The following is a 27,500-nucleotide window of genomic DNA, read 5'->3' on the forward strand; positions in this document are numbered from 1 at the left end:
TTTTTTTTTTTTATTTTTTTTTTTTTTTTTTTTTTTTTTTTTTTTTTTTTTTTTTTTTTTTTTTTTTTGGTTCTATCACAGTCCTCCAAATCGACTGGGTGGTATTTATAGTGTGGGGTTCCGGGTTGCATACTGGCTCCTTAGGAGTCCATCACTCTTCTTACTATGTGTGCCGTTTCTAGGATCACACTCTTCTGCTACTTCAGCCTCTAGTTTTTCTAGATTCCTTTTCAGGGATCTTGGGATCGTGCCTTGTGTTCCTATGATTATGAATACAATTACTACTGGCATATCCCATATCCTTCTTATTTCTATTTTCAGATCTTGATACTTATCCATTTTTTCCCTCTCTTTCCATTCAACTCTGCTGTCCTATGGTATTGCGACATCAATGATTGACACTTTCTTCTTGATTTTGTCAATTAACGTCACGTCTGGTCTATTTGGACGTATCACCCTATCTGCTCTGATACCATAGTCCCAGAGGATCTTTGCCTGATCGTTTTCTATCACTCCTTTAGGTTGGTGCTCGTACCACTTATTACTGCAAGGTAGCTGATGTTTCTTGCACAAGGCTCCAGTGGAGGGCTTTTGCCACTGAATCATGCCTCTTTTTGTACTGGTTCTGTGTAAGTGCCGGACATTCGCTTGCTATGTGGTTTATGGTTTCATTTTACGTATTGCACTTCCTACATATGGGAGAGATGTTATTTCCATCTATCGTTCTTTGAACATATCTAGTTCTTAGGGCCTGATCTTGTGCCACTGTTATCATTCCTTCAGTTTCCTTCTTGAGGTTTCCCCTCAGTAGCCATTGCCACGTGCATCGCTGGCTAGTTCTTTAGTCTGTCTCATGTATTGTCCGTGCATTGGTTTGTTGTGCCAGTCCTCTGTTCTGTTTGTCATTCTCCTGCCTCTGTATATTTGTGGGTCTTCATCTCTTTTATTAGTCCTTCTTCCCATGCACTCTTTAGCCACTCGTCTGCACTGGTTTTCCGATATTGCCCCAGTGCTATGTTCTCGATGTTGACGCAGTCCTCTATACTTAGTAGTCTTCTCCCTCCTCCCTTTCGTGTTATGTATAGTCTGTCCGTATTTGCTCTTGGGTGTAGTGCTTTGTGTATTGTCATATGTTTCCTAGTTTTCTGGTCTATGCTGCGAAGTTCTGCCTTCGTCCATTCTACTATTCCTGCGCTGTTTCTGATTACTGGCACTGCCCATATGTTTATGGCTTTTATCATATTTCCAGCGTTGAGTATTGACTTGAGTATCGCCTTGAGTCTCTGCATATATTCTTTCCTGATCGTGTCCTTTATCTATTGGTGTTTTATATCCCCTCCATCCATTATTCTCAGGTATTTGTATCCCGTCTCATCTATTTGTTTGATGTTGCTCCCATCTGGTAGCTTTAACCTTCAGTCCTTGTTACTTTGCCCTTTTGTATGTTGACTAAGGCACATTTTTCTATTCCAAACTCCATCCTGATGTCCCCAGATACAATCCTTACAGTCTGGATTAGGGTATCTATTTCCTTGATGCTCTTACCATACAGCTTGATGTCGTCCATGAACATCAGATGGTTAATTCTGCTGCCTCTTTTCTTGAGTTGGTACCCGGCAATCCATCTTTCTGCAGTTACTTTTGTCATGGGAAATCATGGATACTACGAAAAGAGTTTTGGAGGCAGTGGAGTCGCCCTGGAAAGATCCCTCTCCTGATATTAACCTTCTGCTAGTCTTATTACCAGAGCTTGTAAGTATTGTATTCCAGTTACGCATTGTATTTTTGAGGAAGCTAATGGTGTTTTCCTCTGCCCCATATATTTTCAGGCATTCTATTAGCCATGTGTGTGGTACCATTTCGAAGGTTTTCTTATAGTCAATCCATACCATGCTTAAGTTGGTTTTCCTTCTCCTACTGTTCTTCATTACCATTTTGTCTATCAGGAGCTGGTCTTTTGTGCCCCTACACTTCCTTTTGCACCCTTTCTGTTGGTGGGGATGGTGTTTTTTTCTCTCTCTAGGTAGTTGTATAGCCTTTCACTGATACCGTCAGTAACTTCCACATTATTGGTAGGCAGGTGATAGGCTGTAGTTACTGGCTATATTTCCCTTACTCTTGTCTTTTTGTACTAAGGATATCTTCCTGTGGTCATCCATTTAGGCGCATGGTGATTTGATACAATGCTGAGTTGTTCTGCTATTCGTGGGGGTGTAGGGCCTTGAAGTTTTTGAGCCAGTAATCCATGGACTTCATCGGGACCTGGGGCTTTTGCAGTTGGGCATTTTCTTTAGTTGTGTTCTTACTGTGTTTGTTCGGTGATCTCTGTTGCTGAATCTTTGTTTTTATCTTTCCTGTTTTTTTTTTCTTGACTTCCTTGGACCGATTTCCTATCGGCAGACGATGTTCGTTCTTGTTTCCTTCCCACGGATACCGGATTGTTTCATGTTTTCCCAGTGGCTCTTACATTGGTTCGGCCATCAGGAATTACTTATTATTATTATCATTATTGCTCATTATATTATTATTATTATTATTATTGTTATTATTATTATTATTATTATTATTATTATTATTATTATTATTATTTATTATTATTATTATTATATTATTATTTTCAAGAAATGACCACATTTGGAAATATGAAAACCCCCCAGAGAGCACGACTGGAAATTCAAACTGCCTAATATTATGGAGTTCATTGGAAAGACGTAACAGAAGGTAATTGGAAATACAGGAACAAGAGATCACTTGATAAAGTAAGAGAAAGTAAATGAACAGATTGATGAAAAAAAATTGTAAATAAATTATTATAATTCAAAGAGACTTGTTTGGTGGTAGCAATGCGTTGTTTCTTCGCTCGAATTTCGCCAGGATGTAGGAGAAACGTTCGGAATGTTTGTTTTATGAGTAAGGCGGCAGATAAGGTTGGCTTCCATTAAACAAGATCCCTGGAAAGTTTATTTGCTGTATATTACCGTTAACATTTCCCTCGCTTTGTCTTTCTTATTCGTCTCGGCTGATAGATTGCAATTTTCTGTTCTGTATCTCTGAGCTGAAGGGAGCTGTGTGAATGGCTACTGTACAGAAACAGATAATTCCACTAAGACTGTCTGGCGCTGGAATCGGGACTCTCTTTGTGAAAGTTTGGTTTTTGGCTTCAGTTCTTTTACTTCCGGTCTTCTGTTGTGTCCCTGTAGAGGGAAAGGATGAGAGAGACCATCGCTCTCGAGTTTTCTGTAAACTGATAAACTTATTTTAACTTGTTTCAACTTATTTCGGACGGTCTACATCCATTTCTTGTAGGTATAAATCTCTTTGCTGGAAACCATGTGGAATGCCAGGCGATTTTCATGGTGATGAAGGTTACTTTAAAGATAATTAAGTTCCATTTTTCCTTGTTTCCTGTACAAGAAGACCCATTCTTTTTCTCTGATGCACTTAGTGTTTACAGACTATAAAAACAAAAACAAAATTGTCTTTTTATAGTCTACAACATTCTACAACGCTGAACGCTTATTAACAAGTAATCATGTCGGGTTGAAATGTTCATCATTTCAGCAATCGGCAATAATTATGAAAGCTTTGATACAAAACGCATAGAAAAAACCACAAATATCAAATGGATGTAGACCGTCCGAAATAAGTTGGAACAAGTTAAAATAAGTTTATCAGTTTACCGAAAACTCGAGAGCGATGGTCTCTCTCATCCTTTCCCTCTACAGGGACACAACAGAAGACCGGAAGTAAAAGAACTGAAGCCAAAAACCAAACTTTCACAAAGAGAGTCCCGATTCCAGCGCAAGACAGTCTTAGTGGAATTATCTGTTTCTGTACAGTAGCCATTCACACGGCTCCCTTCAGCTCAGAGATACAGAACAGAAAATTGCAATCTATCAGCCGAGACGAATAAGAAAGACAAAGCGAGGGAAATGTTAACGGTAATATACAGCAAATAAACTTTTCTTTTGCAACATTTCTGGTAACGTAGTTTGGTTAGATAGCTATGCGGGCAATTATCATTCCAGATGGTGCACAAACTTTATACATTATTATATATATATATATATATATATATATATATATATATATACTATATATATAAAACTTTTGCCCAATAGAAGGTAAGGATCATGAAGGCGTTAAGCTTTCTTAGCTAACCATGTGTTAACAAAGATTTGTTCGGTAGACTCGAAAATGAATCATGAAGAGGAAAAACAAATAATTTAACGCACTGATAAATGACTATGGATGGCATATTGCATATCCATCCGCGAAAAACAATCTCCCAGGCCCACCCCCAGTGGCATTTGTTGCAGCCGAACCAAAACCTCCCTTGCGCGTAAAAGTAACGATTTGAGCGTTGTCTTCCCAGATGTCCTTGGGCTGTCTATGGAGGTGTTGGCTCCAATATCAGGCCTCAGAACTAGTTTTGTTTTCGGGAGCAGTTGAGACGTACCGGTCGCTCGGTTTCGAATGGGGTGGTTTATGGCAGCAAGGACAATTGCTCTTGGATGACACGTGACTGTGGTGAAGCGTTGAAGGATAATTAGGTCTAGTGTGGACCTCATGTGACTCCTGACACAGACAACAGAGACGAGAGTCGTGGGACTCAGTTCTGCGTCAGACGTCAGTTTGAAATTGGTTGGGGGGAAAACGTAAGGTCGGTTTGTTAAAATGATAAAAATTCTCCTCTGAGTATTAACGCAAGAAAAGGCACAACTTTCCTGACGGCTCCACAACGTTACCCTGGGGAACACCAGGAACTAAAACGCTCACAGATATGAAACTAGACGAGATGAAAGATTAAATACAATAGTTGACACAAAATCTTGTCGGTAAGAGTCGTATCTCCACAGTCAAAAGGAAAAAAAAAAAGGGAGTAAAAATTTAGGAATTTTGCAATGCAATGGTTCGTCTACCCCGACTTCCTTCTCCGATGGTCTCGTAACTGTAACATCCAGTTTCGCGCACCGCGGCTAATGAGTCTTTCAGTCTCGACGGTTCAGAGTCTTGGCCCCGATGTTTTAAGGTAAAAGTGATCCGCAGTTTTGACCGGTTCTCATCGTGAATAAAAAGTGCAGCGGAGGCCCGGTGGAGACTTTTCCTTCTTCTCCATCGTCTCTTCCAGTTTTTCTCTGAGACCGTTCATGCAACTGATAGGTCATCTGCAACAACAACCCCCTTACCCCTACTTCTCCCCTTCCCCCTTCTTCTCCCCTCCCCCTCCCCCCATCCCTTCATCATTTAGTTATTTTCTAGAACACTTTCCAGTCGCGTTTTGCTACAGAATTTCATTCTATGAAATAAATTTGCGTGTACTCAACTGCGTTTACTGGCTGTAGTTTGTCTCTTAGGATATATATATTATATATATATATATATATATATATATATATATATATATATATATATATATATGTGTGTGGTGTGTGTGTGTGTGTGTTGTGTGTCTGTGTGTTTACTACACTACGTAGACACGCACATATAGGTGTGTATATATATATATATATATATATATATATATATATATATATATATATATATATATATATATATATATCGAACTACAAATGTCCTTTAATATCTAATTCGCTCTACCTCGGAATTAATATATTTTCATATATGTTAACAGAGGGGGAATTTATTAAGCGATAATAGAATTGGCGATCGACAGACGCGAACCACCGACCTCTACAATTCCAGGACTGGCTTAATAAATTCCCCCTCGGTTAAACATATATGAAAATATATTAATTCCGAGGTAGAGGCGAATTAGTTATTAAAGGACATTTGTAGTTCGATATATGTATATGAATCACGGTAATGTGATAGACTTATATATATACATATATATATACTATATATAATATATATATATATATATATATATATATATATACATATATATCGTGCCTATGGCTAGCTGAAATGTTGAGAACACAGCGCTTAGAACAATCTTCCGGTTGGGCTAGGTGAAGAGGGGCCGCGCGCAGCCCCCAACTGTTCCCGGCGTTCCAAGGGATTCCCCAGGAAAAGCGACCTCCCGTGGAACTCGGCCCTAGCGATAAAAGGAAGGAGTTTGTCCCGCCGCTACCAGATGTCTATTTGACTTTGTCCCAGGTGAACATCGCCGAGAGTGGTCTTGGAATTTCGTTAACTAATTCTGGAACCAGAGGACCTTTGCTTTCGTAAGGGGTGGTACCTTCGTGAATTCCGACGTTCTGCCCTGCAGTTTCTTTAGACCGATATAGCTCTGAAAGCTGCTGTAGAGGAACATGTGAAAAAGTTGGTAAGTATTTGTACCTCGATGTGGGTCCAGAGGGCATCGTGACTTTGTCTCAATGTGGATGCGCTTGATGGATCCAAAAATAGGACCTTGAGAGCCCCTGTGTGTGAAAATTTCACTGCCCTGGTGCCAAAGCTGTTATCTCTTTCTCTGCTAGATTTAGGATCCTGTGTGAAAAACCTTTAGTTCCTTTCGCTGAAAGGTTTAGCATCCTGGTGTGGAAAGTAGAGTGCCTCTCTCTGAAAGCTTTAGCTCTCTTGTGTGAAAGTTTGGGTGCCTGCCTCTGAAAGCTACAGCACCCTGGTGTGAAAGCTGTTGCCCCCTTTCTCTGGGAGATTTGGGGTCTGTGCGAAAGGATTTAGCCGCCTCTTTTTCTGGGAGTTTTAGTGCCTTTGTATTAAAGTTTTATCTCCTTCCTTTGAAAGATTTAGTTTGACTGCCGTTTCTGGAAGATTTGGACTCTTTCTCTGAAAGATTTAGCTCCTCTCTTTGAAAGATTATGCGTCTTTGTGTGAAAGTTTCAGTGAAAGCTTCAATGCCTGTGCATGAAAGCTTGAACTACTGTGTGAAAGCTGCCGCTCCTCTCTCTTAACTGATTTGGCGTCCTGGTGTGAAGGCTTCAGTTCCTCATAGCGCCTCTCTTTGCAAGACTCAGCTCCTTTTAGCGCCTTTTTATGAACGATTTAGCTCCTAGATTTAGCGCCCGGGTATGACAGCTTTTTAGCTCCTGTCAGCGCAGTTCTCTGAAAGATCCAGCCCCTCAGTGCCGTTTTGAGGAAGCGTCGGCCTACCTGACCAAAAGTCAAAATGTCAATAGATCTGTCTAAACCACCTTCTTCTCTGCGAGAGAGATCTGATGAAAGAAAATTACATATGGAGGAGGAAAAACTCGCTGACGAGCAAGGTCGGGGGGAGGTAACGGTGCGGTGAGGAGATGTGGCCAGTGGAAACTTTATACATAGCTGTGATTTATGATTCTCGTTCTTCTTCTTCTACTCGTTGGGGTGCGATAATGTTTCCTGGATTTCTGGGAAAAAATATATTTCTTCTTTTGTCTCTCTCATTCTCTCGGTTCAAGAGTTTCTCTCTCTCTCTCTCTCTCTCTCTCTCTCTCTCTCTCCTCTCTCTCTCTCTCTCTGTTTAGAGGTCCTCGTTGATTAGTTATTTAGGCAGCGCAATACTCTTTAGGCGTCTTGGTAGCGAATTCGCCCTCCGATGGTCTTCTCGGTGGTGAGGGGAATTTGAGTCTCTCTCTCTCTCTCTCTCTCTCTCTCTCTCTCTCTCTCGTAGTAGCCATCTTGCTTGGTGAGACGTGAAGTCAGATTAATCAACAGATATCACAAGTTTAACATACGACTAGAATTTGAGAAATATCTAGAAGTGTTCGTGAACTATCGGTGATAAGATTAGTGTGAAAATAGTAGGATAAAGCGTCTTCTAAGTTAGTTTAACAAGTGTAATACTGAAATCAGAACAAGATGGCAGTAAGTTCCAACTGCGGGAAAAGGTGGCGTAATTTAGCTTGCTTGGCAGATTCGCAATACGATGAGGTAGCAGGAAGGGAACTGGCATTTCTCATCTATGAAATCAGCAACAGTCCTAACCAAAAAGATACAAAAGCATTCATAGATATATTAGAAGGATATAATCCTTCAAACTGGAACAAATCTAATGAAAACATCTTGAAAATAATTGAAGAAGTTCCAAATAAAATCCAAGTGGTCAAGAGACTCATAAAGAAAATATACATAAACCAACATATTCCGACAAAGAAAATGAATAAGGTGAATCTTGTGAATATCCTAATTGATGCATTAGGAAAAAGAATGCCAAAAGCATGCAAACTGTGTAAGGTTTGGTATAGCATAGTCAATCCACAAAACCTAATCAGAAAATGTGCTGCATGCAACATTCCGACCCATCCACAGTGTGCTGAGGTAATGCAAGATTTGAGAAAAGATACAAGAATTTTTTGTTCAACATGTCTATCATGGATAGACAATGTTATTAAATCAAGATTGAATGTACAAATAGTTGAGGATGAAGAAGAAGAGAAGAAGAAGAAGAAAAGAAGAAGAGGAAAAACGGAAGAGAAGTAAACAAAAAATGAAATGACAGAAAAAATAAGGAAAACAAAGAACCAAGATAAAAGTATGGATGCAGAGATACTCATTGATACTACATATGAGCAATAAAACAGCATACCTACGAAGAAATAAATTACGATATGACAACAGAAAAGCAAATCCCGAAGAGGCTCTACCCAGATCTACACAATGACGGGAAAGAGGAAAAAATAGACAAGAAAGACAAAATCTGCAACCTTTTGAAAAGAGGGAATTGCAGATTTGGAGAAAGATGTTACTACAAACATCCTAAGGTATGTCAAAACTATGAAATATATGGTAAATGTGCATACTTAGATGGCTATGGGGATGATTGCAGAGATCTGCATCCAAAAAAATATGTAGTAAAAACCTAAAAGAAGGAAAAGGATGTAAGTCGACAAAAGAAGGAAAAGGATAAGTTCGCGACAAAAAATGCAAATATAGCACCCTGTAGCCATGAATCATAATCAAATAAATAACCAACCAACCGTAATAAAATCCAAAAATAAGAAAGAAACAAATAAAGAGAGAAATCAAGAATATCAGGTAAAAGAGAAAGCAAACCACCAACAATGAGATATGCAGAGGTGTCAGCAAAAAATTTCAAAGCATCAGCTCCGAAATTCTACTCAAGAGATAATAATGTATTTATTATGCAAGAGGATATTGCAGAAACGGAGAAAATTGCAGATTCAGACACAAAATGAATAATTATGATGAAGGAAGATCAAATATTATGGAATAGTTGGATTTTTTAATGTCAGAATTTCGGAAATGATGAAAAAAAGAACAACATACCCGACAGGAAAGAGACATGGGAAAATCCTTATTACTACCAATATTAAATGAAGGAGAAAACACGCAAACCATCATAGTGATAGCCGTTAGCGAGTAACTCAAAAAGAAAAATAGAGTACTTAGAAGAACTAACAACCCAAAAAATGAATAAAAGAAAAATAGATGATAATGAATAATAAGTGAAAGCCTGGTATTGTTCCCAAAGAGACTGGGAATGATGATCAAATAAAAGGGTTCCAACTTATAGATCAGATAGAAAAAATAGGAATCAAGGGGGGAACCGCCAATATATGGAAAGACACAAAAAACAAGGAAAAAGGATTATGAGAAATATAGTAACTCAGAATGTGAACTAATAGCGGTAGAATTTGAATCTGAAAAATTGAATTGAACATAGTAATATATAGACCTCCTAATACTAAAGAGTTTGACTTAATAATTGAAAAAATTGGATGATATATGTAGAAATCACAAGGACTGGACGATCCTCCTATCTGTGACTTCAACTTTTCCTTTCGTAGATGGAAAGAACGAATAGGAGACTGGTTGTACTTATACATATAAAAAAAGAGAGTAATAGTAGTGCAGAAGATAAGAGGCAATTTGAAAAGCTATTAGATATGCTACTAGAATACAACATTCAACAAATAAATCACCTGCCAACAAGAAAGGAAAAATACTTTAGACCTAGTATTTGTGAACGAGATGAATTATGTTAAAGAAATAATAGTTTATAATGCGAGTATTTCAGATCATAATGTCATAGAATTTAACAGTTCATTCCAAAGCAAGTGAAAATAGAGATAAGCAAGAAATGAAAAAGTGGGAAGGATATGGAAAATACAACTTCTACAGTAAAAATATAAAAATGGTCAGAAATTAATGAAGAATTAAACAAAGATTGGGATAACATTTTCGTAAGTTGATGACATAATTGGGTAAATACGGAGATATTATATAAAATATTGGAGAAAATAGTGAATAAATATATACCGAAGAAGAAAAGTAAACATCATTCATGCATACCAAGAGACAGAAGGATCTTGTTCCAGAAAATCAGAAAGTGGAAAAAAGGTCTTGTAAAAGAAAAAAATGCATGGAAAGTTATAGAACTAAAAAGTAAGATAGAAAATGCAGAACAAAAGATTATACAATCAAAAGAAAATGAAAAACGGGACTTGGAAGAAAAAAACCTATTAAATATTCAAGCAAACCCCAAACTATTATACTCATATGCGAAGAAGATGAATAAAGGAAGAATAGAAATAGGCCCTCTGAGAATTGAAGGGAGATTAACGAATGAAAAAAGGAAATTTGCAACATACTGGCAGAACGATATAAGAGAGAATTCACCCTAGAATAGATAATGAGATAATGATATAGAAGTAAGGGACGAAAATAGTGAATATTTAGCTGACATAGAAATTAATGAAGCTGATATTGTGCAGGCAAATTAATGAAATTAAAAATGGAGCTGCCTGCAGAAGGGCGGATGGGAACCCGGATGGAGTCCCTGCTATCTTGTTAAAGAAAGTAGTTCATTCTATCGCAAAGCCACTTGCAATATTATTAAGACAAAGTGTAGATACAGGCAAGATTTATGTGATCACAAAAATTAGCATATATCACCCCTACTTTCAAAAGTGGATCAAGACTAGAGGCAAGTAATTATAGGCCTGTGAGTCTAACATCACATATTATGAAAGTGTATGAAAGGGTAATGAAGAAAAATATTATGAAACATTTAATAAAAAATAATTTGTTTAATATAGGACAACACGGTTTCGTACCCGGAAAAAAGTACACACAAACCCAACTGTTAGTCCACCGTGAGAACATATTCAAAAATATGAAAAGCGGAAATGAAACAGATGTGGTTTATCTAGACTTTGCAAAAGCTTTGACAAAGTAGACCATAATATATTAGCAAAGAAAATTAGAAAACACAATATCGTAGATAAAGTAGGAAGATGGTTAAAAGAATTTTTACACAACAGAAAAACAGATAGTTATTGCAAACGATGAGAAATCGGATGAAACCAAGGTAATATCCGGTGTGCCACAAGGTACGTGCTAGCTGCAATATTGTTTGTTATTATGATTGAAGACATAGACAGTAATGTTAAGGATTCGGTAGTGAGTAGTTTCGCTGATGACACAAGAATAAGTAGAGAAATTACTTGTGATGAAGATAGGAACGCTCTACAAAGAGACCTTAACAAAGTATATGATTGGGCAGAGGTAAATAGGATGGTATTTAACTCTGATAAATTTGAATCAATAAATTATGGAGACAGAGAAGGAAAGCTATATGCATATAGGGGACCTAATAATGAGACAATCACAAATAAGGAAGCAGTTAAAGACCTTGGTGTGATGATGAATAGGAACATGTTATGCAATGATCAAATAGCCATTCTGTTGGCAAAAATGTAAAGCAAAAATGGGAATGTTGTTACGGCACTTCAAAACAAACGAAAAGCTGACCAAAAACATGATTATGCTTTATAAAACATATGTTCGTAGTCCACTTGAATATTGCAATATGATATGGTACCCACACTATCAAAAGGATATTGCACAATAGTGAGTGTACAAAGGTCCTTTACAGCTAGAATAGAAGAAGTTAAGGACCTAGACTACTGCGGGAAAGACTACCAATCATTAAATTTAAAAATTATAAGTCTAGGGATAAAGGATGGAAGAGAACGCTACATGATAATTCAGGCATGGAAACAGATAGAAGGAATAACAGAAAATATCATGGAACTAAAAATATCAGAAAGAGCAAGCAGAGGTAGATTAATAGTGCCCAAAACTATACCAGGAAAAATAAGGAAAGCACACAGAACATTAATCCACTACGCACCAGCATCGATAATGCAGCGTCTATTCAATGCGTTGCCAGCTCATCTGAGGAATATATCAGGAGTGAGCGTAGATGTGTTTAAGAATAAGCTCGACAAATATCTAAACTGCATCCCAGACCATCCAAGATTGGAAGATGCAAAATATACCGGAAGATGTACTAGCAACTCTCTGGTAGACATTAGAGGCGCCTCACACTGAGGGACCTGGGGCAACCCGAACGAAGTGTAAGGTCTGTAAGGTCTCTCTCTCTATCCTCTTTCCTGTTTAGAGGTCCTCGTTTATTAGTTATTTAGGCAGCGCAATCTCTTTTAGGCTCATTGGTAGCGAATTCGCCCTCCGATGGTCTTCTCGGTGGTGATGGGGGGAATTTGAGTCTCTCTCTCTCTCTCTCATCTCTCTCTCTCATCTCTCTCTCTCTCTCTCTCTCTCTCATTATGTAAGCTTAGTCGCCCCATAGCCACATAAAGAGAGAGAGAGAGAGAGAGAGAAAATTGTCAAAAATGAGACACGTCCTTACATCCCCCGAGAGCAACAGCCCAGCAGTTCCTTCAACCCGCGAACATATGAAAAAGATAATGCCAAGATAATGCCCGCCCCCCCCCCCCCTTCCCCTCCCCAGTGCCCCTTCAGTGCCGTCGATTCGTGGCAAAAACATCCCCTGGACCAATGCATAACACCTGAGACCGGACGAAAGGTCAAAGGTCGCCCCGTCAGGTCTATTCCATAAGAAACGAGTTACGACTGGGCCTGACTACTACGTATTCTTCTCTCTCGCGCATTCCGCCTTCGGAGGTTGCCGTAACATTTTCTGGAATCCTAGTCTCTCTCTCTCTCTCTCTCTCTCTCTCTCTCTCTCTCTCTCTTCTGTTTTATACCTTTAGTTGTAATCTTGTATTTACGTAGATCAGTTTAATTTTTAATATTTTTATTTTACCTTACTTTCTCGTTTTCAAGTTATTCTCTCTCTCTCTCTCTCTCTCTCTTCTTCTCTCTTCTTCTTCTTCTTCTTCTTCTTCTTCTTCTTCTTCTTCTACAATATTCTCATAGCATATGTAATAAATACAAGATATTTGTACATAAATTTCCACATTCACCTAGTACCTATCTATTAATCTTTTTGTTAATTCTCTCTCTCTCTCTCTCTCTCTCTCTCTCTCTCTCTCTCTCTCTCTCTCTTCTTCTTCTTCTTCTTCTTCTTCTTCTTCTTATTCAATATTCTCATAGCAAATATAATAAGTACACATATCTTATGTGTACATAAATTTCCACACTCACCTAGTACCTATCTATTAATCTTTCTCTCTCTCTTTCTCTCTCTCTCTCTCCCCTATCGATGGCGACGACACCAGCCTTTTACGGCATGCTACTACAATGTCTTTTTAATGAGTTTTCATTCAGCACCGAATTTTCGAAAGGCGCCCATCGCCCGGGGTAAGCGCCGAGATGATATTATGCAGTCCGCCCGTTGAATCGGCAAGTGTGTTATTTTGAGTGGATAACCTTCCTTATGAACGGGACTAGCGTCTTTTAAAGGCGTGGTTCGAAAATGCCTTGGCAACAGCAGCAGAGTTCCTCCTCCTTCGGGATTACATAACACCGATGCGTTTAATTGAAATTAAAGTTAGAAATAGAGGAAAATTAGATTAAGAGGAAAATCAGAAATAGAGGAAAATTACATTTAGACGAAAATTAGAAATAGAGGAAAATTAGATGAGGAAAATCAGAAATAGAGGAATATTAGATAAGAGGAAAACTAGATTTAGAAGAAATGACGTCGCAGAAGTCGCTGTTTTGTTTAATACGTATGTTACCACCTCGCTGATTACCACACCTCAAAGCAAGCAACATTTAAGAGGAGACGCCCCCCCTCCCCCCCCCCACACACTCTAATTGATTGATTGAAATACAGTGTTTTATTTGGAAGTTTATTGCCCTGGCAAAGATGAAATGCTGTGTTTTTAATACAAAGCAATTATTTAATTATTCGAAAGTGTATCTAGCTTTTTAAATTATATATTTGTATATGATTATGTACATGTATAAGATCACACACCCACACACACATATACACACATATATATATTCTATTATATATATAATATGTATATATAATATGAATTTTATAATAATATATAATGTAATATAGAATATATATATATTATATACTATATTATATATATGTATATATATATATAATATATATATATATATATATTATAGTTTTCATAATCAAAGGAAGAATAAAACAACACTGTTTGCTTAACGACCACTCATATTCATAAAGTATTAAAAGTATTTTTAACCCCAGGTTCGAGATATCTCTTGAGTGTGTGTGTGTGTGTGGTGTGTGTGTTTGAGAGAGAGAGAGAGAGAGAGAGAGAGAGAGAGAGAGAGAGAGAGAGAGAGAGAGAGAGAGAGGGGAGGAGCAATTCCTAAGACTCAGCTTCCAAAGGTTACGTCTGCATCTGAAATCCCAAGGACAGTGATGATGTTTTCGAGGGGGCAGGTTGTTTGGGGCACCTTGCTGTTTCTCTCTCTCTCTCTCTCTCTCTCTCTCTCTCTACATACCCAGTTTTTTCTTCTTTTTTTAGTTTTTGGCGTTGACGCCCCAGCTATATAAAAGCGGCGAGTTCCCTACTGCCGGGCTTTGATTCCTCTCACTCGTGAAGGCAGCCAGACCTGGTGTAGCATAACCCTCTGCCCCTCTCTCTCTCTCTCCAATGTAAATGGACATTCTTTGCTATACGTAACAATCCACCCCCCTCTCTCTCTCTCTCACTCTGTCATTCTCTCTTAAGGGAAGCAGTAAAAATCCACCGCTTAATCTCTGCTTGTGATTGTTGCCTGAATAGGTTTTTTGGGGAACGATTGTGAGTGCCTGTTGTGTGGTGGTTTTCGTGTAAACGGAACTGCGCTCGTTTTGTTTGTTTGATTTTTAAGAAGTTCTTATTTTTCCTCGTTCTGTTGAGTGTGAAAATGTTCAGAGACCTCTCTCCACAGTCAGTTGTCTCCCGCACTAAAATTTTCACCGCGTAAGTTGCGCAGTCCGTTCACACTTGATCACGTGAGGGCGACAGATTAGTTGTTGCTAAAACTAACTATAGGGAGTTGTTTTTTCGCTGCTGTTGCTGTCACTCTAAAGACCTCACAGAGAAAGCTTCCTGTGCGTAAGTTTGGAATTTTCCTTGAGTACTTCAGAGGAACTTTCCCAGGCACAAAACAGGAATTTTTCTGAGGACGTCAGCGGAAGGGATCTTTTCCAGTCAGTGGAATTGTTCCGTACGCAGAGAGAAGTTCATTCCAGTCCAGGAATGACTGAAGAGCAAATGAGAGGAATCACCCGAAGCTGAGCTGCTGTGAAAACGAGTTGTGATCAGTTTAGAATTCTTAGTTAAAAAAGCTTTCTTTTTCTTGAGATCAAATCTGGGGGAAGAAAGAAAAGGAATTTTGTGTTGGGGGAAAAGAAAGAAGTCGTTCGGTGTGCCCTCATTTTCTCTTGACGCCCAACATTTGTTCCCCTCCCACCTCGTAGGTGTTCCCGCACGCCCAGGAGGAGGACGAGGACATCGGCAGCTGCTGCAGCAGCAGGAGGGGGCCTCTGCGCACCACACACCCCTGCGTCCAAGGGGCATCACCGTCACCATCAGCCTCATCCTCGCGAACATCTTCAGAATCATCCCCCCGTCGGAATCGTTGAGAGGAGCCGTCGCCCCAGAAGACTCGCGTCAAAATGCTGGACGGGTTCAGAAGCCGGGTGAAGAAGGCCCTGGGATGCGTCACCATCGAGCCTATCATGCTCCTGGACGGGGCCTGCAGCTGGTCCATGCAGGTCTTCATGGAGGTGGTCCAGATGAACAAGATCTGTGAGGTCAGCCTCGGCTATTCTCAGGAGGTCAGTGTTGTTGTTACCTTCTTTTCGTTGTGCTCCTTTGAGAGGAGGTCGTGCTTCTGTCTCTCATTTATTATTATTACTATTATTACTATTATTATTATTATTATCATTATTATTATTATTCAGAAGGCGAACCAAATTCAAATGGAACAAGCCCCCCAACATAGGGGCCAGTGCCTTCAATTTCAAGCTTCAAAAGAATATGTTGTTCATTTGAAAGAGATGACAGAACCTTATCTTTATGGAGCAAGACAACCACAGGGGCCATTGACTTAAAATTCAAGCCTTCAAACATTATTATTATTATTATTATTATTATTATATTATTATTATTATTATTATTATTATTATTATTATTGAGATGATGAACCCTATTCATATTAAACAAGCCAATCACAGGTGCCACTGACTTGAAATTCAAGCTTCCAAAGAATATGGAGCTCATTAGAAATAAGTAAAAAAAGGTTACATAAAATACAGAAAGAAAAGATCAGTTGTTAGAAAAGAAAGAAATAAATGCCAAAATTAATAAATAATTGGAGAATGTATATTTGCTGATAAACATTCCTAGGACATTTCCTGAAATAAAGAGTTAACTAAGTTAATAGAAATAATTTAGTAGAGATAACGGCATATCTGAAAAATGACAATCAAAGAATTTTCAGTTACATAAATGTGTCGTCAGAATTAGTCTAATGAACAAATCATTCAGTTGTGTAACTTTAAAAGCCACTTGCATGGTGTAAAATGAAAATCTTATCAAAAGATTCAGTTATATACTTAAAAGGGCAGATTTCTTCTCATTGAGCCCTTTTATGAAATATGAATGGATGTGACAGATAAAATTTGAAAATGATATATCGTAACATACGGCGAAGATTTAATTGTCAAATCACTGGAATAAAGATTAATTCATTAGACTGAGCCGCGTTTTATTAGACTGAAACGCTCTTCATTAGACTAAAACACTCTTTGTTAGACTTAAACACTCTTCGTTAGACTTAAATGCTCTTCATTGACTGAACCGTGTTTTATTAGACTGAAACGCTCTTCATTAGACTGAAACACTCTTCGTTAGACTTAAACACTCTTCGTTAGACTTAAACACTCTTCGTTAGACTTAAATGCTCTTCATTAGACTGAACCGTGTTTTATTAGACTGAAACGCTCTTCGTTAAACTTAAACGCTCTTTGTTCGACTGAAATGCTCTTCATTAGACTAAATCGCGTTTTACTAGACTGAAATGCTCTTCGTCAGACTGAAATACTCTTCATTTGACAGAACCGCATTTTATTAGATTGAAATGCTCTTCATTAAACTGAACTGCATTTTATCATTTTATTAGACTGAAACGCTCTTCGTTAAACTAAACGTTCTTTGTTAGACTTAAACGCTCTTCATTAGACTGAGACGCTCTTCATTGTACTGAACCGCGTTTTATTAGACTGAAACGCTCTTCATCAGACTGAAACTCTCTTCATCAGACTGAAACGCTCTTTATTAGACTGAACCGCGTTTTATTAGACTGAAACGCTCTTCGTCAGACTGAAACTCTCTTCATTAGACTGCACCACATTTTTTTAGACTGAAACACTCTTCGTCAGACTGAAATGCTCTTCATTAGTCTGAAGTGCGTTTTATTAGACTGAAACGCTCTTCATTAGACTGGGTCGCGTTTTATTAGACTGAAACGATCATAAACGCTCTTTACTAGACTGAAACGCTCTTCATTAGACTGGGTCGCGTTTTATTAGACTGAAACTATCATAAACGCATTTTATTAGGCTTAAACATTCATAGACTGAAACGGTCATAGACTGAAACGCTCCTCATTAGACTGAAACGCGTTTGATGAGACTGAAACGATTATTAACGCTCTTTGTTAGACTTAAAAGATTCATAGACGGAAACGCTCCTCATTAGACTGAACCGCTCTTTCTTTTTTTCTTTTCCATCATTAACGTTGGTTTCATTAATTTAAGTAGGTTCCCCCCTGTAATTAACGTTGGTTTCCCCTTCATTTTCACGGTTCACTAATTAACGATCGTTTTCGCATTATTTTCACTGATTTTCCCATAATTAACGTACGTGTTCCCATCATTTTCACTTTTTTATATAAATAACGCTCGTATTAATATAATTAACAAACGTTATCCCATCAATTTAACATTTTTATAAATAACATACGTATTACAATCATTTTCACTGTTTTTTTCCATAATTAACGCACGATATCTCCTCACTTTCAGTTTTTTTTTTATAAATAACGCTTGTTTTCCCGTTATTTTCAATTAATTACTTAACGTTCGTATTCCCTCAATTTTCACTGTTTTCTCCACAATTAACGTTCGTTTCCCCTTCATTTTCACTTTTTTCTACTTACAAATTTTGATCTACCCATAATAAACTCTTCCTTGCAAAAGTTTTTCCCCCATGATAAACCTCTCATTTTAACTTTCATTTCCCATCATTGAGATCAGTTTCCCTTTATTTTCACTGCTTTATTTCCCCATAACTAACTTCCGTTTGCCCTCAATTTTTCCTGGTTTCTTTTCATTTCACTGTTTTAATTCCCATCATTAACGCCTGTCTGTCCTTCCTTCCTCCAGGTTTTGTTTCTATTTTCACTGTTTTATTTCCCCATAAAAACGTCCGTTTCTTCTCCATTTTTTTCCCGGATTATTTTCATTTTCACTGTTTTATATCCCCATAGAAACGTCCTTGTCTCCTCCACTTTTGTCCATGTTTTGTTTCCATTTTCATCGTTTTCTTTCCCCATAACTGACGTCCGTTTCTCTTCCACTTTTATTCCAGGTTTGTTTCCATTTTCGCTGTTTTATTTCCCCCTAACAACGTCCGTTTTTCCTCCATTTTTCCAAGGTTTTGTTTCCATTTTCACTGTTTCATTTTCTTATAACTAACGTCCGTCTCTCTTCCATTTTTATTCCAGGTTTGTGCCAACCTGTCGAGCCACACGGTAGAGAACATCTCGGTACAGAAGGAATACAGCCTCTTCGCCTTCAAGAACAGCATCATGATGTCAGTCCTTCCTCTGATCTTCGTCCTCTTTATGGGGTCTTGGAGTGACAAGTACGGGAGGAAGGTAAGTCATTACTCCCCCACCCCTTTCCTCATTTCGTGTCTTTGATATATGCAGGGAGCTGTCGATCATAGGTGCGCGCGCGTGTGTGTGTGTGTACACGGAAGTAAAGTAAATATGCGTATGTGTATATAGCATATATATATAATATATATATATATATATATATATATATATATATATACATGTATTTGTATATAAATATATGATATACTATATATATATATATATACATGATATATATATATATATATATATTATATATATATATATATATATATATATATATATGTACATATATATATACATGTACATAATATATATATATATATATATATATATATATTATATATATATATATATATATATATATAATATATATTTGTATGTATATATAATGTGTGTGTGTGAGTGTGCGCGGAAGTCATTTAGATATGCGATGTGTATATATATATACACACACATAAATATATATATATATATATATATATATATATATATATATATATATAATATGATATATATATATATATATATATATATATATATATATATATATATATATATATATATATATATATATATAGTATATATATATGTATATAATATATATATATATATATATATACAAATATATATATATATATATATATATGTATATATATATGTATATAACTATATATATATATATATATATATATATATATATATATATATATATATATATATATATATATATATACATTTAATAAAAGGAGCCCATAAAAACACCAAAATATAGAGAGAGAAATACTATATCTCAGAGACTGCTGTCTCCCTCTTCAGGTAGATGAATAAGAAAAGTTACAGAAAGGGTGGTATTTATAACAAGAGGTCCATCCACAGGTAAGCCAATTTAGGTCACTCCCACTGATAATCTTCCTTTAATCTTCTTAAGCGTCGGTTGAATGAAAACCTTGTCGATGATATCTGAGTCCCATGCTCCCTTTGAGATAATCATTACCTACCTCTCTTTAATCAAGACCGATTCCATCATTTGACTCTTGTACCGGCAATTGCTGCTATAAATTATATGTGACAAATTCCAGTTTATACTATGGTTATGTTCATTTATATGGTTGAAAGTAGCTGAGTTCTGTTGTCCATACCTAACTGACCATTTGTGCTGTATAAATCTCTGGGGAAGTGATTTTCCTGTAAATCCCATGTAAGATTGGTCACAGTCCAGGCATGGGATTTTGTAAACGTCTGTGTCCTTGGGGGATGTCTTTTGTTGGACATTAACAGGGAATTGGCTAAGGTGTTTGGGTAAGTAGATGCAAAAGGGTTAGATTTTCTGAGGGTCTGGGTCACTGTCTTAATCCTGTCTAGATGTGGAATTTGTATTTTATTGTTGGGTGTCTTTGGTCTTGTCTTGAGGGGGTCAGTAGAAAATTATGTTTGCTTTGTGAATTGCTTTCTCAATTATATGGTCAGGATACCTTAAAGACGAAAGCTGCTTACGAATTAGTTCAAATTCTTTTTCCAGGAAATCTGGAGAACAAATTCGTAAGGCTCTTAAGAACAGGTTGCTGGCTACGCCTATCTTGATAGGAATGTGATGATAGCTGAAGTAGTGAATGTATGAAAGCGAGGAAGTTGGTTTAATGTGTATGGTAAATTTGTATTCTGTCGTGTCTCTGATTATTAAAACATCAAGAAAAGGAATTTTGTTGTCTGTTTCCCATTCATCTTTAAATTTGATGCTGGGCACTAATGCGTTTAATTTAGAAAAGAATTAATTAAAATTGCCCCATTTATTATCCCAAAATGTTAGAATATCATCTACATATCTCATCCACAGCATGTTTTTGGGTTTTATTGCATTTATTACTGTAGTTTCAAAGTATTCCATGTACAGATTGGCTAAAACAGAACTTAAAGGACTACCCATACTACACCCGAATTTTTACTTATACAATGATTCCTCGAATGAAAGTACGTTATTAGAAACACATAATTCAACTAACTTTATTATTTTGTCAAGTGTCAATGGAAAATGATCTGAATAAGGGGATAATTTTTCCCTCAAAAACGGAAGAATATCCTTTATTGGTACTTTTGTGAACAGGGAATCTACCTCAAGGCTTAAAAGTTTTATGCTGTGAAGTGGTATATGTGCTTAGCAAATCCCTGATTAACGTCCAACAAAAGACATCCCCCAAGGACACAGACGTTTACGAAATCCCATGCCTGGACTGTGACCAATCGTACATCGGAATTACAGGAAAATCACTTCCCCAGAGATTAATACAGCACAACGGTCAGTTAGGTATGGACAACAGAACTCAGCTATTTTCAACCATATAAATGAACATAACCATAGTATAAACTGGAATTTGTCACATAATTTATAGCAGCAACTGCTGGCACAAGAGTCAAACGATGGAATCGGCCTAGATTAAAGAGAGGCAGGTAATGAATATCTCAAAGGGAGCATAGGACTCAGATATCATCGACAAGGTTTTCATTCAACCGACGCTTAAGAAGATTAAAGGAAGATTATCAGTGGGAGTGACCTAAATTGGCTTACCTGTGGATGGACCTCTTGTTATAAATACCACCCTTTCTGTAACTTTTCTTATTCATCTACCTGAAGAGGGAGACAGCAGTCTCTGAGATATAGTATTTCTCTCTCTATATTTTGGTGTTTTTATGGGTTCCTTTTATTAGATGGAATTCTGTTATAACAGAACATTTTTACCAGTCATATATACATATATATATATATATAATATATATATATATATATATATATATATATATATATATATATACAAATATTTGTAATACTATATTTGTATATATATTATATAATATATATCTATATATAGATATCTATGATATATCTATATATATATCTATATATTATAATATATTATATATTATATATATCTATATCTAGATATATAATATATAATCTATAATATAGATATATATATATAATTATATATATATATAGGATATATATCTTATATCTATATATTATATATATATAGTGATGATACAGATATAAGATAGATATAGATATATATGTGTATATATATATAAAAATATATATATATATATAATATATATATATATATATATATATATATATATATATATATATTTACGTATACATACATGCATACATACGTAATTTATCACTGTATTGACAAACTACTCACACACACACGTATACTCGACTGCAGTATCCGTAAAAATACTGCAGTTTTCCCTTGCCTTACCACTGATTTTACAGATACTGCAAATGGGACGCCCTAAATACTCGTGGAAAGCATTGAAGAATGATTCCGAAACTGCAGTAACTTGTGTATTGGTGTTTCACGAAGGTGGCATATCTCAATTTCGAAAATTTTGTAGATACTGCAGTTTTCCATTTTAGGGCGGTATACACCAACACACACGCAAAGATCACTACCTCCCTGCATATATGTACTCGTAAGTTGGCTATTCCGTGGCTGGCATAATATCTCTCAATGCTTTATATAAGCAACTGGAGAACACCACCGATGTGTGGAGTTCTCGCCATGTCTAAAAAAATGTGCTAAAATGTTTTTTTCTTTTCTCTTGTCTTTTTTTACAAGTCCCGATCTCGGACATTGTTGTCGGGAGCCGGTTTGAGTTAATGATGCTGCCTCTCTCACGGATTGACACAGCAGCAGCATCCCAGCTGTTGTTAAGTGTTTTCTCATTCTAGATGTATTTGTTAATTTGTGGTTTATTCTCTGTTACCCCCCCCCCCCCTTTATTTCTATATCTTTAGATGTATGTGGCTTTACCCGCTTCCTGCAATTTTTGCTTTGGTTCCAAGGTGGTGTGCTAACCCTCTCAAAACATGAGACTGGTTTATCCCTACTAGACAAACAAAGGGTTTAGCTTCTTCTTCCAAGCAATGTGGTGGTTTGGATAGAGTATTCATTTTGGATTTTTAACCAACATATTGGGGTTAGTCAGATTGTTTACAGATCAATATAAAAGCTAAAAGCTGTAGTGTATGGAAGTTAGTCCATAAATATCCGAAGACTTTAGAAATTGGTTACTTTAATTAAAATGCAAGTGGCTGTGATCTTTAAATTTGCATCCTACGGGTAATTTTGATATAATATGCAGCTAAGGTTGTATAGAAAAACTCGAAAAATATGTCCCCAGTCTTTCAAAACTTTGATAGGGTCATTTCATTGTTCAAATGAATTATCTTCCAATGGCGAACAAGTATGTGCATTTCCTTACAGACAGACATCTTTGTAATTTCGTCCCAGAGATTAAGTCAATAAAATAGTTGATCTTTTTTCTTCATAATGGTATCCGGGAAAACTCGACATTTCAATCTCAGTTCAATAAGTATCTCGTAATTGGTAGGCACTTATGAAACAAGTAGTTCAGTTTTCCAGTTTTCCAGTTTTCCGTGTATTAAGAGTCCTTCCAAAAATTTTATTCAACTTTCATGAGAAATGCCGACTGTCACAGAAAGGTTCTGTCTTTTGTAAGAAGAATCAAGTATCCGTCGTTCAAAGTCGTTCATTAATAGCAAAATTACGAGTGCCGCCCAGATTGTTAAATCTGGAAATTTGCCATTATCCAGCTAAATCTGCAAAACTACGATTGATTCGCGCATATTTTAATCTGAAAAGTTAGAAACGGGTCTATTCAGTTAAATCTGCAAAATCAAGATCGATTCGAGGATGGTTAAATCTGAAAAGTTATGCAAAATTTCCTTTGAATTTTCTGGAAAATGATAACTGAACTTAGCTCGAATTGGTTAAAATTTCACAGAGCTGATTATATTAACAAATCCCTGGATGTTCTAAGCTCATTACATGTTTAGAAAATTACGTAATAAGTCTTGACTGGTTAGATTTGAAAAGCCACCGATCATTTTTAGCTGGTTAAGTCTGCCAAATGAAAGAGGTCCAGTCTTCACAGCCATTAATCAAGTGATAAAGTGAAACCTTTTGCCTCTACTGTGTTCAATCAACAGCCCCAGATCAGTGGTCAGGATTCAGCGAAGGGAGTGATTTTCCTTTCCTTTGTGTTTAGGGCAAATCGCGAGTGGGAAAGGGAGTGTTAATTGGTGTAGTTACAATTTGCACAAGTTAATTTACAAGAGTAATATTTTAAATGGCTGGCATTCAATCTCAGCCATATTACACATAACCCTCGTTATGAAAATGAATGCTATCTACTTGTGTTATCACATGTATGCCCCTAGTTGAGACAAACGCTCGTTGTGAAAATACCATTCAGTATGGTATCAGTAATATGCCACCACATTCCTGGATTTTAAGGGGAAAATAAAGCAAAAATATCCCTGGAAATCCACCCAATTCCAGAATATCCATAATGCTCAAAAGGAATTGCTAGACTCGGTACTCATTAGTGACTATTTCTTTTCTAGATTCCCTTTTTAATGACCACCATATGCCACGCAGTGTGGTCTGGTGGCTACCTACTCAATAATGTGATGTCCCATTGGCCCCTGGAATTCATCTACGTGGCGACGTTCTTTGACTCGATAGGCGGCTGCATGCAAGGGTTCCTCTCCATCTCAGTGGCCTACATCAGCGACGTCAGCGACATCAAGTCGAGGACCTCGAGAGTGAGCACGGCCGTCTCCCTGTGGTACTTCGGAGGGCCGCTAGGCAACCTGATCGGTGCTCTGGCCATCCAGTACGGCGGAATCAACGTCTCGCTCGGCATCGTGTTCTTGATCCACCTGAGCAACCTCACCTACATCATCTTCTTCATCAAGGAGAGCCACGGGCCCTTCGCCGTCCTGGAGTCGAAGGAGGAGGGCCAGAAGAACGAGGTCGCCCTCAAGAAGGAGGATATCACCAGGACCAAGATGTTCCTGGACTTCTTCAACTGGCGGCGCGTGGCGGAAGCCTTCAAGACGGCCTTCAGGAGTCGAGAGGGATACGCCAGAGCGATATTCTTGATCGTCGTCGCTAGCAACATGATCCGCAGAATTGCCAGAGGTGAATGAATGGTGGCCAAGTTTTTATTTGATAAACTTAACTTTATCTGCTATTGTTGTGCATCTTCTTAGGTCAGTGTTCATTGGCATTGTCTCGATATGTATATAACCATTTCTTTTCCATCTTCGACTAAATAATAATACTCTGGAATGCCTCATTCATTTCAGGTTTCTACATGTATCCTTTCGTGCGCACAGCTCTCGGCTGGGATGAAGCCATTTACACCTACTGGTCAAGTTACAGAACTTTACTTGCTGCCGCAGGTGAGGAAAGGGCGTAATTTTTTTTTTAAAGCAATTTTCTTTTTCTTGAAGGGGTACTTTCACATAAACACCCAAGCGAGGTTACAGCACAAAATGTCATTAAGTTACTTACAAGTTATAGTTGTAATATGAGAGGAATGACTTACGATAATCTTTACAAATACGGAGCGATTTTTTAACCGATTTCGTAGGCCTGTGTTTTATTTATTCATTCTTTTTAGGCTGTTTGCCTTCGGCCTACTCATCTTTTGTAAATTTTCTCTTTCGAGTTATCGAAACAGTTAGGTAAACGGATAAAACAATGAAAGTTCAGCAGAGGATTACAAAATATGCTTCAACATACAAAAAACTAGTTTCACTTGAATCATCTTTAAGAAGAATACCTTAACATTTTGGTATAGAGTACTTGTAAACCTTTTTATCCTCACAAAACGTTGAACTTTGGTAGATGAATAGGTAAAGTTTGAACGACCACAACGTATTTGATCTAAGGCGTAGTATTTTATTGTATTGTAAGAGGGAATTATTTTATTTTTCAAAAAACATGGCATTTTCAAATGTGGGTAGAGGAAGAGGATCGATAAAATGGATTTAGCTTATTGTGTTTTAAGTTCTTTAACACCAGAAATGGAAGCTGTAAGTTTATAGGTCTAATTATATTTTACACTCCAACTATCAGACGCCATGTTAGATGAGCAGTTCAAGCTGTAACCGAGTGTGTTGAGGCTAGCAAAAAGAAATTTAGCAAGACTACATAATTTGACTGCATATTATCCCTGTAACAGCAGTCATAACCTTGTTCTGTTTTTAATAATACGAATGACATCACATTAGCAGACTCCATGCTCACCAGCAGTCAGTACCAGCAGCCGTTTACTAGATCATACGCCACACGGTGCACTGTAGGCATTACTTAAGGTTCTTTGCGGCGTTCCTTCGGCCTCTAGCTGCAGCCCCTTTCATTCATTTACTGAACCTCCTCCTTTCAAATTCTCTTCCATCTTACTATCATCAACCCTCTCCTAACAATTGTTTCGTGGTGCAACTGCAAGGTCTTCCTCCTGTTACACATTTAAAACCTTTTATTTTCCCAATTTCCCTTTCAGCAGCGCTTGGCCCTAGACCTATAAGATTTCATGTTCCGATTCATATTCCATTGCAGGGTCTCTCATCATGGTACCTATTCTGACGCGCTTGGTGTCCATCACGGACCCGATGCTGATTGTGATCGGGTCTCTTTCCCTCATTGGCGAGTACTGCTGTTACGGCTTCGTCAGCGGGGTCTCCCTGGGTTTCTTCATGTGGCTGGGCCCCGTTGCCAGCGTCATCTCCAACGCCAGCATCATCGCCCACAAGTCTCTGGCCACGAAACTCGTCTCGCCCAACGAAAAAGGTGAGTTCCTTCGTCAGACCTTCGGTTTCTCACTGAAGAAGGTGGTGTGGTGTCCGTTTGACTCTCTTTTCCAATGTCTCTTCAGATATTTTTTTTTTTATTCACTCCACTTGCTTATTTTTTACTCACTCCGCTTGTTTTTTTTTATTCATTCCACTTGTTTTCCTGACGATTGTTATTCACTGTGGTTGTTTTCCTGACAATTGTTATTCACTAACAAATGTAGAAAAAAAAGTAAAGTCTTAATTTAACCAGAACACTGAGCTGATTAACAGCTCTCCCAGGGCTGCCCTGAAGGATTAGATATTTTTACCTGACTAGGAACCAATTGGCCACCTAGCAACCGGGAGTTGAGAATCGAACTTCGGACCACCGGATTGGTAGCTTAGGGCGAAAACCACTCGTCCAACGAGGAACTAACAAAGTTGGAAATTCTTGGGAATAAGTATAAAGTAAGTTCTTCCATTTAGCTAAGGGACTAGAGAGAGAGAGAGAGAGAGAGAGAGAGAGAGAGAGAGAGAGAGAGAGAGAGAGTTTCAATACTCAAAGAACATTATGAAATGTCGAAGATCATAGGAAACGAGCAAGAATTTTAAACGAAGCCTTTCCTCGATAGCTGAGAGTCCCCTTGCATGTTGAAACAGGCGAGTTATAATCGTTACCTCCCTACACTTGCCCTTTTTAGTTGCCCATGCCCAGTCTCAACGAGGTTATTGAACAACTACCCCCAAAGGCTTCTGTATTTAAAAATGAAAAAAAAAAACA

The 27,500-nt window shown here is 37.5% G+C and overlaps 1 protein-coding gene across 2 annotated transcripts in view; it reads left to right on the plus strand.

The window, feature by feature from the left end:
* Positions 1 to 6,139: 6,139 nt before the first annotated feature.
* LOC135225500 (proton-coupled folate transporter-like) overlaps positions 6,140 to 27,500 on the plus strand; it is a 26,005-nt gene continuing 4,644 nt past the window's right edge. The window contains exons 1-6 of one of the 2 annotated variants that reach the window (XM_064264799.1): positions 6,140 to 6,292; positions 15,599 to 15,958; positions 18,910 to 19,062; positions 24,500 to 25,079; positions 25,247 to 25,342; positions 26,505 to 26,735. In XM_064264799.1, coding sequence (XP_064120869.1) covers positions 15,797 to 15,958; positions 18,910 to 19,062; positions 24,500 to 25,079; positions 25,247 to 25,342; positions 26,505 to 26,735 — 1,222 coding nt within the window. In that variant the 5' untranslated portion in view covers positions 6,140 to 6,292; positions 15,599 to 15,796. Of the gene's footprint in view, positions 6,293 to 14,681; positions 14,789 to 15,598; positions 15,959 to 18,909; positions 19,063 to 24,499; positions 25,080 to 25,246; positions 25,343 to 26,504; positions 26,736 to 27,500 lie in introns of those variants that run through there. The other variant, XM_064264792.1, reaches the window with a different exon arrangement.

The sequence above is a fragment of the Macrobrachium nipponense genome, chromosome 20, assembly GCF_015104395.2.
Source record: "Macrobrachium nipponense isolate FS-2020 chromosome 20, ASM1510439v2, whole genome shotgun sequence".
Classification (NCBI taxonomy): domain Eukaryota; kingdom Metazoa; phylum Arthropoda; class Malacostraca; order Decapoda; family Palaemonidae; genus Macrobrachium; species Macrobrachium nipponense.